Source organism: Chanos chanos, chromosome 5 (assembly GCF_902362185.1).
Source record: "Chanos chanos chromosome 5, fChaCha1.1, whole genome shotgun sequence".
Taxonomy (NCBI): Eukaryota; Metazoa; Chordata; class Actinopteri; order Gonorynchiformes; family Chanidae; genus Chanos; species Chanos chanos.
This window is the reverse complement of record NC_044499.1, coordinates 46,031,853-46,045,947: the sequence shown is the minus strand read 5'-3', so window position 1 is coordinate 46,045,947 and position 14,095 is coordinate 46,031,853. Positions and strand designations below refer to the sequence as shown.

At 40.2% G+C, this 14,095-nt stretch overlaps 2 protein-coding genes across 2 annotated transcripts in view; both read right to left on the bottom strand.

Annotated features, from left to right (window-relative positions):
- Positions 1-261: 261 nt before the first annotated feature.
- Positions 262-2,270, bottom strand: wfikkn2b (WAP, follistatin/kazal, immunoglobulin, kunitz and netrin domain containing 2b). The gene is made up of 2 exons (XM_030773232.1): positions 2,073-2,270; positions 262-1,767 (listed from the first exon to the last, which is right to left on the bottom strand). Exons 1-2 carry the CDS (start codon positions 2,268-2,270, stop codon positions 262-264), a joined length of 1,704 nt encoding a protein of 567 aa, XP_030629092.1.
- Positions 2,271-8,911: 6,641 nt separating this feature from the next.
- Positions 8,912-14,095, bottom strand: part of abcc3 (ATP-binding cassette, sub-family C (CFTR/MRP), member 3) — a 35,129-nt gene continuing 29,945 nt past the window's right edge. The window contains exons 24-31 of the mRNA XM_030773231.1: positions 13,543-13,742; positions 12,702-12,828; positions 12,279-12,380; positions 11,607-11,753; positions 10,950-11,108; positions 10,153-10,319; positions 9,732-9,926; positions 8,912-9,251 (exon numbers count right to left, since the gene is read on the bottom strand). Coding sequence (XP_030629091.1) covers positions 9,143-9,251; positions 9,732-9,926; positions 10,153-10,319; positions 10,950-11,108; positions 11,607-11,753; positions 12,279-12,380; positions 12,702-12,828; positions 13,543-13,742 — 1,206 coding nt within the window. The 3' untranslated portion in view covers positions 8,912-9,142. The remainder of the gene's footprint in view (positions 9,252-9,731; positions 9,927-10,152; positions 10,320-10,949; positions 11,109-11,606; positions 11,754-12,278; positions 12,381-12,701; positions 12,829-13,542; positions 13,743-14,095) is intronic.

Here is a 14,095-nt window from a genome sequence, read left to right as displayed (position 1 = left end):
GAGTACTGTACAGCATAAATTAACACACAGAATCAAAGGGAGACCTGGGGAAAATATGCAAAGATGGGCAATAAAATGTAAAATAAAATGCAGAATGTATTGTAATGCAAGATGTTTAGATATATATATATATATATTTTGTTGTCATTTAAATCAACTTCTGCACTTATTTTGTGAACTTATAGCCTGGATTTACATATTATACATTGATGTCGGATTAAGGGACTTGAAGTCACTGTGTAATGACAGGGAGTATATTTATTACTGGGTGAACTCTTTCAGGATGTCACACGTGTTCTTACTGATGACCTCCCGGAGCTTACGGATTCGCCGAATGTTACTCAAGCTGACAAAGCTATCGGGCTGCAGGACAGCCATGCCGTTGTGCACATCGCCCATGATGATGATCTGGCCGTCAGAAGTGGTGACGTTCGGGCACGGACAGTTCCAGTCCATGTTTTGCAGGGTCACCTCTAATGGCTCTTTCCCGAAGAACTTGAGTCCCATCTTCTCGTCCTTCAGGATCTCCTCCACTGTAATGAGAGCGTGGCCCGTGTCCTGGTCCTCCGTCAGCTCCGTCATCCGACCCAAGATGACAAAGTCGCTCTTGCAAAAGCTTGTCACCATCTTGTGTCGCGGCTTGCAAGCCTTGCAGCGGTGGTTTCTGGGAAACGGGCAGGCATCCTCGCAGGCTTCTTTCGTCTCAAAGTTGTTCTCGTTGCCTCCGCAGCCACCGTAGATGAAGGGTTGGCACTGGTGAAGGGAACTGCTGTATGCCCAGCGTGGTTCGTATGCCTTGCAAGGTCCTTGCAAGCTAGGCAGGGCGCAAGGTGCAGCCAGCTCTTTCTGGCAGGACAGCATGCATGACTCATATGTGTCAAAGTGATTTAGGTTTTTATTACAGTTGCCATAGGTAAAGGTAAAGCAGTCGTTTCTCTTGGCGTCGTAATGCCAGCTCACTTTTTCCTCACCACAGTCTTCAGTGTCAGGCAGCTTGAGGCACTCTTCTGCAGGAAATCGGGTAGAGTTACTGTGGTCCTCTTTCTTCTCTATGTCTTTCTGGACCACAGAGAGGGGGAAATGAACTTGGATCACACCACCCGAGTTCTTTGCAGTGCAGGTATACGTACCCGCATCTTGAGGCTGAGCGTTGTAGATGACCAGCTGGCCGATGTTGGTGACGACAATGTTCCCACGTACGTGGTTGGGTTTCATGACCACGTTCTCCTTCCCCTCTGACTGCTTTTCCCAGGTTATCTCAGGCTTAGGCCGACCGGTCACTTCGCAGAGGAAGCTGGCCGTCTCTCCCACGTACACAGACTGGTGAGGTGGGCTACCCGCCATGACAGGTGCGTGCATATCCACAGGGGTCGTCTCTAAGAGCGCGGTGGTGGGGTGGGCCGTCGTGCCTACAGGTAACGGGCTGGTGTTGGGCCAGGTCAGGTGGAACTGACAGGTCACTACAGAGAGGGAGATGCCCTTGGAGCAGGCTTCCGCATCCATGTAGCACTTGTTGTAATAAGTCATTCCGTCTGAGGCGCAGGTAAAGTGGGGCTCCCGCTCACAGCGGTCACGGCACTTGCACACCGGCTGCCCGTCCCAGATCTCACATTCAGAGCCTTGCTGAGTGCACATGAACTTGTCACATGTTGCCTCTTTGGGCATGCCCACAGGACCTTTCTTCCCTGTCGCATCTATGTAGCGGGCAGCCACGCAGCTCCGGTTCCCGCAAACATTTGAACAGCACTTTTCAGATACTTCGCATTCCTGTACAGTGAAGAACAAAAACATTTTGAAATTTTTGACACTCTTGAGCAAATTTATTTGAGTTTTTTTTTTTTTAAATGACTCACTATTTGACACATCATCTTAGTATAGGAATATAAGAATTAATAAACAGTTAATAAATTAATAAACAGTTTCTCAACCATTTTAATGCATTGGAGAAAAAGAACTTATTTGTGCAAAAAATGACTTCTGTGAAGAATCAGAACAAATTTGCATCAAGGTATTCAAAGTGTGTGCATGAATAAACCACTCCATTAAAAAAAAAATGCACAACTGAAACTCACCTGATCAGATTCACACTCTCGGGTGCAGGTGCTCATTGCATCTACCCACAAATTTGGGTTCATCTCGTTCGGACAGATACCCGCGTGAGAGTACATTACTTTTGGCAAACTCATTCCTTTGACGGTGTCGCTCACGAGGAAGATCAAGGACTGTACAGCCAGGAACCAGATCCAGCGTGGAAACAGCATCCACCACATTTTGGAGCCAATAATGGGTCTCGGGATTAACTGGATTAAGATATCAATCATGTAGCTAAGGAACTTGACTAAATATGCCCAAGTTTTTAAGAAAAGTTGAAATATTTTAAACCCAGGAATCGATGAGATTCTACAATGAAGTCGGGAAAGATGAGTTCGATCTATTTATACCCCGATTATTTAAAGTAGAACGTCCTGTCTTTATAAACATAGGCTATTCTCCTGACCACAGAACTCGCCCTTACGCGCAAATGACAGTTATGAATTGCTCTCTAGGTCTTGAAAGAGACTTAAAAACATCTGCCTAAAGTTGGGTTGGTACTGGAACACCTGCCTATTAGAAAAACTGCTGTAGCGCGCTTTAACCCTTTAGATGTAAGCCGCGTGCTTGCAGAAGAATGCGTATTTTCGATAAGTGCGCAGCTTTGATGCTTACATGTTTATCATTACTTAATCATTTTAACGAGTTTCATATCCAGTACTTTGTTACAGCTAAAACTCTAGGTGCGGGCTGACTGATAGAGGACAGCATATGTATGTCAGGTGTATCATTAAAATGCCTCTACGTAAAGGGACAATCATTTAAGTGACCCTATAAATCAAAGATTTACGCAGCAAACCTAAAAAGGTATATGCCAAGGAAAATATGTTGTCCCTGTCCTGTCAGATCTTGGCAAACTCAGACCTGATTTTGATCGAATTTTGATCGAGTTTACAATATATTAATATATATTAATAATGCCTAATGCACAATATAAGCAATGTGTCTTCATTGTAAGTTTTTAATCTGAAATATGATATTGCAACAACAACAACAACAACAACAACAATAACAATAATACTCCCACTACTATTACAGCTACTACTACTACATTACTCCTACTACTACTACTACTACTACTAATACATATGATTTAACGGTTTGTGTGGTCTGTTTCGAGAGAGAGAGAGAAGAAGGCGCGAGAGAGGGAAACTGGAGAGAGGAGTTTTGCCTTCATGACAATTGTGAAATGACTCTTGTCATCTCTTGTTGTCGTCTCAAAAGACACAGAACCATGATCTGAAGGGATATGTTCCACCCAGAGCAATAAACACCTGTCTCTCCTCGTCTGCGTACGCCTTGCAATCGTTGCTCAAACCCACCGAGGAGTAGGGACATGGCTTCGAGCACTCTGAAACTCTCGAGCTGAGCTTTATTGACACGTTGTAGGACATTGTATCTTTTAGAGTTATTACTTAATGTTTCCTTGTTCATGTCATCATAAATAATATGAAACGGACACACACTGGGCATTTGCATTGCCCATGGAACTCTGGGGGAAATAAAGCAGAACTTTTTTGCTAATTTCCGACATAACAATGCGTGGTAAGTTCATTCAAGGACGTTGGAATCATGAGAAAATACGAGTCCTCGATGCATAATTTAGACAAATATGAAAAGGTTCGAAAAATTACATTACACTAATTATGATAATAATAGCTTATTGGGGATTATGCTATTCCTGTTCATTTTTAGCCTGCATATGCGCGTTATTCATTTGAGTCGACACAGATGAGTTCATTCAGGGAGAGTGACACAGAGTTTTCTTGTTTAATAGAGGCCATTCTCCCAGCCGATCGTACTAACATACTTACATTGACACAGACGTAGTCTCTGCCCTTACTTGGAACTGAGCATTATGCTTTCCTTACAGAAAACACTGACGAACACTGATGTGACCATACAGCTAAGTACTAAATCATCATCTCAGGTTTGGTTTATAAAAACAAACAAACAAACAAAAAGCAGCCATCAATTATAAGGCAACTTTGACCCTGCTTTTTTTTCTTTCTTTCTTTCTTAAACTCATGGTTGAAACCAGTAAGAATATCAAAAGAATTAAGTTGCATTGCTTTTATAAGGCATGGTGACTTCTCATTTTTACAGTAGGAAATCTTGCTTTAAATCGTGTGACTGCCTATTCAAAACGAAAAGATTAAAGTGTAAAAAAAAAAAAAAATGAAATGAAATGGAACTGGAATTTCCTACTTTCTCCCCGTGATTGTTTCCAGTGCCCTACTAATTTCCAGAGTAAAGGTATTTTCAGGTTACAACTTTTTTTTAACACTTGGTTGTGCTTAAGAGTTTTCACCTCATTTCACCCCCCCTCCGTACACACACACGCACATGCACACCTGCACACACACACACACATGCGCGTGCAGACACACACACACACACACACTTTTACAATGCCTGTTTTTGTGCCATGGATTAGTTTTCCAGTAAACAAACTGAGGAGATACGCATAATTCTTGAAAATTCTCTGGCCTCAAATACCCTCTGGAAAAAAAAATCCACAGTCTACACATCGTACAAGTCTCTGTGTCAAATGAGGACAAGTTCCCCCAAACCCCATCAAAATTAAAGCTGTTATGATTAAAAACTATACGCTTATTATACTGTCTGATATTTGGACAAAGTGTGTACAATTCCTATTGATCTTGTTAATCTGATTTACAAGTTGAGGCTGGACAAATCTAACATCAGGAGACAGGGAGCAGACAGTTCCTGAATTAAGATTTCATCTGAATGCATGCATCTGATCTGAGACACACACACACACACACACACACACACACTCACATTTCTGAGAAGAGCTTTTCATCTGTAACCCCTGTTCATCAGGAATACTCCATTGCATTTCATCTGCTTATGATCCTCTATTGAATAAACATCTACAATCCCCCCCCCCCCAAAAAAGCACATTTTAAACCAATATCTAAGGAATTTAGGTGCATATGGAGCTACAGGTCCAAATCTAGTTGCACAGGTTCTGTCCAAATAAATCAGGCGACAACTGAAAACACATTTCAGACCAGGCTTATTGTGTCCGGTTGTTAAACATCACAGTCGTGGTTTCTTTTTTCTTTTTAAAGAATTGGGTTTAGGACAGTGTGGCCTAAAGCAGTGTTAAACCTAGTGATTAGACCCGACTACTGGCATGCTGAGAGTTACCAATGACTATGATTGATAGTTGGAGGTGTGCAACAACACAGTACATTCTTTCACGTCTATCACATAGAGACACGTTACCTTACATGCCCTTTAAGGAGGTAACACACAATCTTTGTTAAATGTTTAATTTGGAACAGGAAGAAATAAACTCTTGTCAAATGTGTAAGATGTTAGTGAGGACAGACAAAACTTGAGGCCATGAAAGGGTAGACAATAATAGAATGATTTTTTTTTTTTTTTTTTTTTGGCAGACCGAAAAGATATGATAGACAACGTTTCAAATAGCACGACAGCTTAAAATACCGGGAATGGTTTGATTATGAATGAGTTGGATTTGGGTACTTTTCCTGCATTTAATTGGAATATCTTTTCTATCACTTTATCTCGTCAAATCATTTGTACTGGAGCAATTTGAAACATGATGTGATTTGTTAAAAAAGTTCTTAAGCAAAAAGTAGTATTAGATATTTTCGCTGTCCTCAAAATACCTTTCGATTGTTAGTGTAGCCTGTTCTGATTTTTAAACAACAAAAATATAACATTTATGTTAAGATCCCATTAGGGAAATATCACACTAAACTTGGCTCAAAAGCAAAACCTGCCTCGTGTATTTCTGTGGTATTATATGTATATATATTTATTGCAGTATATACAGTTATGCATATTTAAGCGGATAACCAAAAGGTGTGATTTACGTGTTGCCGACTTATGCTGCTTTATTTAAGGATACACACTACCATGGAGGCTGAGCAACATGTTTTGAATGTAAGGCAGTATCTTCACACCCTTCAACTATATGATTTAAAACTTAATTTTCCAGACTTTCCAGATGTTAAAATTAAATCCAGACAATATATTCAGCTTCTTTTACCTCTGAGTGATCAGAGTTTCCTGTATGTGTACTGAACGTTCTCTTGGGTTATGATAACATGTAACGTCACGTTCACACGGACGACGAGAGCCAAAGGTTATCTGAGGATAAGAAACTTCTAGCAAATCTTCCATCACCCATAAAAGATACCCTGTTGGATTTCAACCATGTAAAAGCAGTAACAATGACAGTACGCATTGCTACACACATCCAAAGTCGATTTGATTCACTGACACAGCACAGAATTTTTTGTCTAACAAATCTTGCTTTGTTTTGTTCTACAGATGGATCTTGCTTTGTCACGACTTAAATCTCTCTTCTGCTCTCTCTCTCTTTCTCTCTCTTTTTTTTCCATCCGTAATTCCTCAGCCTGCAGCATCGAGTGATCTGGGAAACAGGAGGCAGGAGCCAAACCATTCATGTGGCTTTCCCTTAAGGTACAGTGTTGCATTGAATCTTGGCACTTTGCACTCATTTGTCTAACCGGATCCATCACCTGTCAAAAGTGGTAGTGGGGAGTGGTGATATTTAATGAAGAAACAGCACCAAGACACTTTAAGAACACAGCACAGGAAAAGCCAACCTCATGTCCCCTCCCCCCAAGCCAAACTTAGCCGTAGAGCATGATACATCTTGTTTGCGAGATTAGCTCGAAATAAACTGGTCTCCCATTAGGAAGTCTGTAACATTGCCAACGTTTGTCACTTTAACTAAACCACATTAGAAGTTGTTTTTTTATGATGAATCAAATGATTCATCAAGTTTTGGATTAGGCAGACATGTCATGACTAAGCTTGATTCGAGAGGCAATAATAACTATGGAGTGATAGTCGAGATTTTTGTGGGTCCATGTCATTCATTTGAGCAATTTTAGATGATGAAATGTTTGACATTTGAAATGAATGCTTCCAGTTAATGGATTTAACAAAATCTGCACAAAGTACGTGGCTTATTTCATAATATAATAATTGTTTTTAGAATAGCATACTCTGCGATGGACCAGTGACTTGTCCAGTGTGTTTCCTCGCCTTTCGCCCAATGGATGCTGGGATAGGCACCCCTAATTAGGGTAAGCGGCTCAGATAATGAGCGAGCGAGAATAGCATACTACTACGGCAAAAATATTATAGCAAAGATACGCGAAGACCGCTGACTTGAGACTACTGTACACGAGACATGTCTCCACAGTTGAGTGGTAAGGAAATGTTAGGATTAGAAGCTATTGAAGTAGCTTTATTAGTTGTAACTAATGAGATGGGAACTGCTCATTTCTGGCTGCTGCAAATGAAAATCCCATCTTTAAAAAAAGAAAAAAAACCTTAAATGAATGTTTGTTGGTTCCAGTTATAAACTATGAAGTAAGAGCACACAATACATCAAAGATTCAAAGACGTTACATCAAAGACAAGGTCAAATCAAAAAGGTGTCTCCGCTGCATCAGATTTTCATGACAGGATGTAACTTTACTGTTGCTTCTTACAAAAGCAGCGTTTACCAAGTGTCAGACAGGCACCCTCTTGTGGTGTAAAGTTTGAAGAGTATGTGTGTTGTAGAGTGAGAGACACTTACATAGAGACCGAGAGAGAGAGAGAGAGAGAGAGGGAGAGAGAGAGAGAGAGAGGAGATCACAAATAATATTCTTGAGATTATACTGCTACGTGTCGGCAAACATTATCTTGTCTTCTTACGTTGTTCGTCTAAAATGGAAAAGCTTTGTGTCTTTTTGAAAATCATCCCTCCGTTATTAGAGAATAAATTATTAGAGGTTAAAATTCAATCAGAAATGTTTTAGAAACCTTGTTAACATTTTTTTAAGCGGTTGACGCCAATTTAAAAAAAAAAAACGAGGTAAAACTTAACAGTTTTAACATTTTTTAAACAATAAACCTATTATATATGTTTGAAAGAAATATTAAAAATGAAAGGCTCATTATATTTCTAAATCTAATGTATACCATATGCTTACCTATGCATTCCATGAAGTCACAGACAGTAACCCTATAAAATGAACCGTGTTGCCTCTTAAATTCTATACATACAGCTCCTCGCGCGCAATTCCCGCTGTTCAGTCAAACTACTTCTACTCACATACCTTCATTAATTGCTGTGTAATATTACTCAAAAGTATTTAAAACAAATGTTTGTTTGTTTTTTTTTAAGTGAATTATAACTGCTGAGGATTATATCTGATGTTAGAAATTCTTCACGTGCGATGTGGACATTTCTGTTTACGTTCGCAAAATAAGCGCCAGCAAGGAAAAAGCCGAAGAACAATGAGAATCATTGAACAGAGCGAAAAAGTAGAAGATCGTAAGATAAGGAGACAAGTTGGCTACATTTACGTAAAGCAGTTAACACAGATGGTGGATTGAAGGCACCGACTCCAGTGGATATTGAGATTGACCGCTGAGATACAAGAGGGTGTTCGGTCAAAAAAAAAAGTTGGTCAAAACAACCGAGGTCGAGAAAGAGGAAGATACTTTAGATAGTCATCTTGGAGCGACAGACAGTAGCATACTGCTATCCAACGCCGTATGAAAAGCTAATTCTCTGAGGGAGAGAACAGGAAAATAGTGAAGGACAATGGGAACAGTAAATTGTTTTTTTTTTCCTTTCTTTTTTTTAATAAATGTAATAACAGCACTCCAATTTTGGTAATAGAATTCAAGTTTTTTTTGTTTTGTTTTTTTTTTTTTAACAGATTTGGTTTACAAAAAAAAAAAAAAAGAATCACATATTATCTGAGCAGTAATCTTCCCTACAGAACAGCTCAAAAAAGTAACTTAAACGATACAGTACAAAAATAGACGGCTTCATCACAAACGCGCTCGTCACAAGAACAGTGGCACTGCAGTTCTTAAGAAACAAACAAAAAAAAATGACATAAAAACATAGATAGGTCCTGGATGCAGCTTACTGCTGAGTAAAAAAAAAAAAAAAGATACATTCACTGGTTTTCTATTTTGCATGAAGGCACTGTTGGATTTATACAGTGTAGTGAGATTACGCCAACCCTGCGTCTTTTGCCATTCCGTAGAATATTCCTTTCTGAGCGATAAGGTTCGTTGGTGTATCAAATTCTGCTATCTGTCCCTTGTCCAACACAAGCACTCTGCAGACAAGAACAGAAGACAAACATGTTAGCATGAGCTAACACTGAACAGCAAGACATGTACTAATAACACCAGTCTCCATCTGGTCTAAAATGCGTTAGTAAGAACTCTGTATACTGGTTTTTTTTTTTTTTTTTAAACAAAAGTTGGATGTTACTATTTTAGAACTCTTAAAGTATGTTTAAGGTGTCTGTGTACTGTCTCCAACAACACTGGAATGAAAAGGGAGTTAAAAACTTGAGACATCTCAAGCCTGAGGTATCTCAAAAATGAAGCTTCAAAAACACCGTTTTTGATCTACAGCATTGCAGGTGTGCAAAAAAAAAAATCATGCAATTTTGCACATAATGTAGGGATCTGAGGAGGAATGAGGTCTGTGGAAGCCTGAACTTGGGCTAAGATTTGAACTGCTGTGCATATCTGTGAGGATATTGAGTTCATCAGGGCATAAAATCTGATGTGTATTTGATTTACTGTACCTAGTGTAGTCCATGATGGTGTTGAGTCTATGAGCGATTGTGAAAACTGTGCAGTCCTCAAACTGTGTTCGGATGGTGGACTGAATGAGGTCATCTGTCTCCAGGTCGATGGCTGCGGTGGCCTCGTCGAGGATGAGGATTCTGGTCTTCCTCAGCAAGGCTCTTGCCAGACACACCAGCTGCCTCTGACCCACGCTGAACAAATACACACGGTTAAACATACACATGGTTCACGCAAAATGATACAGAAATATTGCATCAGTTAAACTTCAGTCAGCAACACGTCTACCCATGTCTTACAGCATACATACAATCGACATACAAGTAGTAATATTTTTAACCGTTTAGTTCATAAACAGTCATAGTATAAAGAATTATAGCCAATTTCATGCATATTGTTATAAATCAAGTTTTGGATTACCTTAGATTTTCTCCTCCTTCAGAGCACTCAACATTGAGTTGAGCAGGCTGATTACTGACAAATTTGTGAAGATGAGAAAGTTCTAGAGCCTTCCACACTTCCTCATCGTTATATTTATCGAAGGGGTCAAGATTCATCCGCAGAGTCCCAGAGAATAACACAGGTTCCTAAAAAAAACGACAAGTCATTCATAAAGTGCATACTTCAGTAAATAATCAAATAAAGCTGTTGTGTGGGGAAAAAAACAACAACAACATATGATACTGATTAAGGATATGGAATGCAGATTAAAATATCCCTAAACTAATCCAGTATTACCTGGATGTACAAAGTAATTGCAACAAACCAGGATAAATCACATTGCCAATAGGTTTGCATGTGGGTATGGAAAGAATGTGTTAAAAAGTGAATTAGGGTCAACGTTTTAGAATGGGTTTTTTACTACAGAAAACAAAAACGAAGACTAACCGAAAAACATTAACAATCTGGATTCAAGTACGCTTCCAATTAGCCACGCTTGTGTTTTGACGCAAAAGAGCTAATTAGCCACTGAAATAATATTACAAGCTGTTTTGTGAGCCCAGAGGTGCTTGGCTTTCACACTTCCCTTTAAAGTGGGCACAACTTACTACAATGAAAAAAAGCTTTATGGCACTCTATGAGAAGATTTTTGCTGACATGGTAAACAAAACATGAGAGAGAATATTATTATTACAATAAATAGCCTTTTCCCTTAAGGGTATGCCATGTTTAAATTAAAACCGAAGACAGAGGTGCGTGGAGGCCAGCACACAGACCTGAGGGATGATGGTAAGTTTGGACCTGAGGTCGTGGAGTCCGATCTCAGCGATCTTCACCCCGTCGATGGTGATCTCACCACCTGCCGCTTCCAACAGACGAAACAGGCACAGAGTCATGGAGGACTTGCCGGCACCTGTCCTTCCCACAATTCCAATCTGTGGAGTAAACGAAAAGGTGACCACCACGAAAGCAGCGATGTGGAGAGAATTCCTGGGATTCGGGGTCGAAACAAAAACCATATGAAGCACAAGTCATGTGACTGAGAGAACCACCACAAAGTGCAACAACACTGAGAAATGAAGACTGTGGTGAGTGCTGTGTGGAATCGATCAAAGCACCAGCGCTTTAGATCAGGCTGCTTTTGAAACCGAAAAAAAGCCTCACAAAAGCACCTGAATGGATAAAGCAGGCAAGTAGATATTATATATTTGCTATATATTTGATCATCAGTTTTATGAATTTTGTTTTAAACTTACCTCGAGTACTATCGATTCTGGAAGCCGTAAATTAACCCTATCTTAACTAGAGCAATCAATCACTCATTGTGTGGATACCAATGAGCCATAATAGCTTTAATGCGGTGTGATATCTTCATTGTAGCTATTAACATAGTGTAAACACAATCCTTTGGTGCATGTGTGGATGTTACTGACCTTTTCTCCTCCTTTGACCTTCAGTGAGAGATTCCTGAGTACCAGGTCTAACCCCTCCCGGTATCGTACGCTGTAGTCAACAAACTCTACATTCCCCTGAGCTGGCCAGTCATGTGGAGGCTTCTTATTCTCTACTTCCCATGGAGCCTGCAAAAACACACATGAAACTGGCGCAAATCAAACACTCAGATCTTCAAACACGGAATTGAAAATCTAAACCAATACTCTCAACAGGTTACATACCGTAACACAGCGCTTTAATACAGTGTATAAGTATATGTGATTTGTGCCAAGTGTTGGTGTTTAGCTTCCTATAGGGTGCACCTGACACATCTAATGTGTAAGACATCAGTGGTCAGTGACAGACTGCAGGACCGACCAGTGCAGGATACAGCCCGAAGTAAGACTGCAAAAGTGTCCTCCAAGACAGTCAACAAGACCCCCCCAGAAAACTCAACTGCTACAAACTAAACAATTCTGAAACTAAACAATTTTCAACAGTCCATACCAGAGAAGCTACCAACCCCACAGGTTCTCATTAGAGAAGGAGATGGGAATACCAGTAGTGTTCCTTCACCTTCTCTCTCTAAAATACTTCTGACCACACCACGGGGTTCATGTTTGTGTGTGTGTGTGTGTGTAGTGCTATTGATTTGGATCATTCTGTTGTACCTCAGTCGGTGTTTCTGAGTATTCCTTCACTCTCTCCACAGCTACAATGTTGCTCTCAAGGTCAGAGGTCATTCTCACCATCCAGTTCAAAGACATAGTGACCTATTCCATTGAATCAATATTGTTACATGGTTCATAGGAAAAAAAGACATCAAATCACAACATATATCTTGGACTGATGGTGACATAGGTTTGCAAAAGGAGAGTTCCATGCACTCAGCACAATTTATCAGATACCTGGTGAAATTCTGTGTTGAGCTTTTGAATATACTTTGTAGAACTTAAATTCCATGTTGATAATATAGGCTATACTTTTATATTTTAATGGATACTGTATGAGGTATATACATATGTTCCAAAGTGAATAAATACTTTGCTGCCTTAAAACTGGCATAAAAAAATATACTGAGGGTTTCATCCCACCTGTAGTGCATATGACACTGAGAGCCCAACCAAGCCTGGATTCAGCTTGTCCTTCCCGATGACCGCAAACAGAGCGGCAAACAGCACAATGCAATTCCCAATGAACTCAATGCGCACCCCCAGCCACCTGGTCCCATCAAAACAGCACACAGTCACAACACTCGAAAGATCAGCGGCACATCTCAAATGGATTCTCAAATGAACTGCGACCCAACTTGAAGTTCCTTTTACGGTAGTTACCTTTCTGGGTAACGCGGGGGGGGGGGATGGGGACTAAACGGTGTAGAGAACAGAAAGCAAGACGAGAAGAGCATCTGCTTCTAATCCTGCGTGCACTTAGTTTAATGATGTAGATTTCCTACCCCTCTATGATGGGTACCACTTAGCACTTATTTTTGAGATACCTTATGTTGGCAGGTACACGATAATGGCTTTAGATTATGGGGCTATGCTGTATACCAAGTTGTATCTATTTGTAGTTCACTCGCTTACTGTCTTACACTTTTTTTGTGCACGCGAACCTGGTCTAACATTGACCATGGTGGCGGCCACAGGCGGCCCCTTAATGGCTACATTCTCAGTTTTGTAGTCTGCCTCTCTGTGAAGTTGCTTTGGATAAAAGCGTCTGCTGAATGAATAAATGCAATGTAATGTTCTAAACTTCATTTTGATGGTGAAAATGACAGAGGCTTGGCACTGTATCTCACCCTACGCACCTGCGTCAAATCAAAACTAAAATCCTATCAAGGAGACATGCAAAAAAAAAGAAATAAAAAAAAAAGTAATAGTTCTTACATCTGCACAGAACCATGCATCCAAGAGTTAGTAAAGCAAGACCTACCTGTTTGAAACAATACCAGGGTAGTAACTCTTTTGGTTTTCATCCACTTTCATATCACTCATGAGCACAAAGGCTTCATTTCGCCCGTAGGCACGGATCACACTAGTGCCAGTGACGGTCTCCGAAAAATGAGAGTATATGGGTGACCTACTGACCGACTCCAGTCTCTTTAGCTGCCGTGATGTGGCAACATAAAATCTCTACGGAGGAAATCGAGGGGAGAGAAACAATTATCCTGTTTAACTGCTCTACATATGACCGACAGACACACATCAAAAACATCACAGTAACACAGAAGTTAAGGTCAAAATTCAGAGATCATCTGCAGACCGGTTTGGCTTTCATTACCTCTGACGACAATTTGTTTCAGTAACAGACTGTTCCTGTTTTTGCAGTTATATCTCTTGGCTCTTGGTTGACCTATAAAAGTTGAGACCTACGTCACTGTAAACTATGATTTAATATATGATTTGCTGACCAACACCAAAAAAAAAACAAAACTAACACTATGCCAGTAATTCTCATGATGTCTGGTGAGGATCATTCCATTATA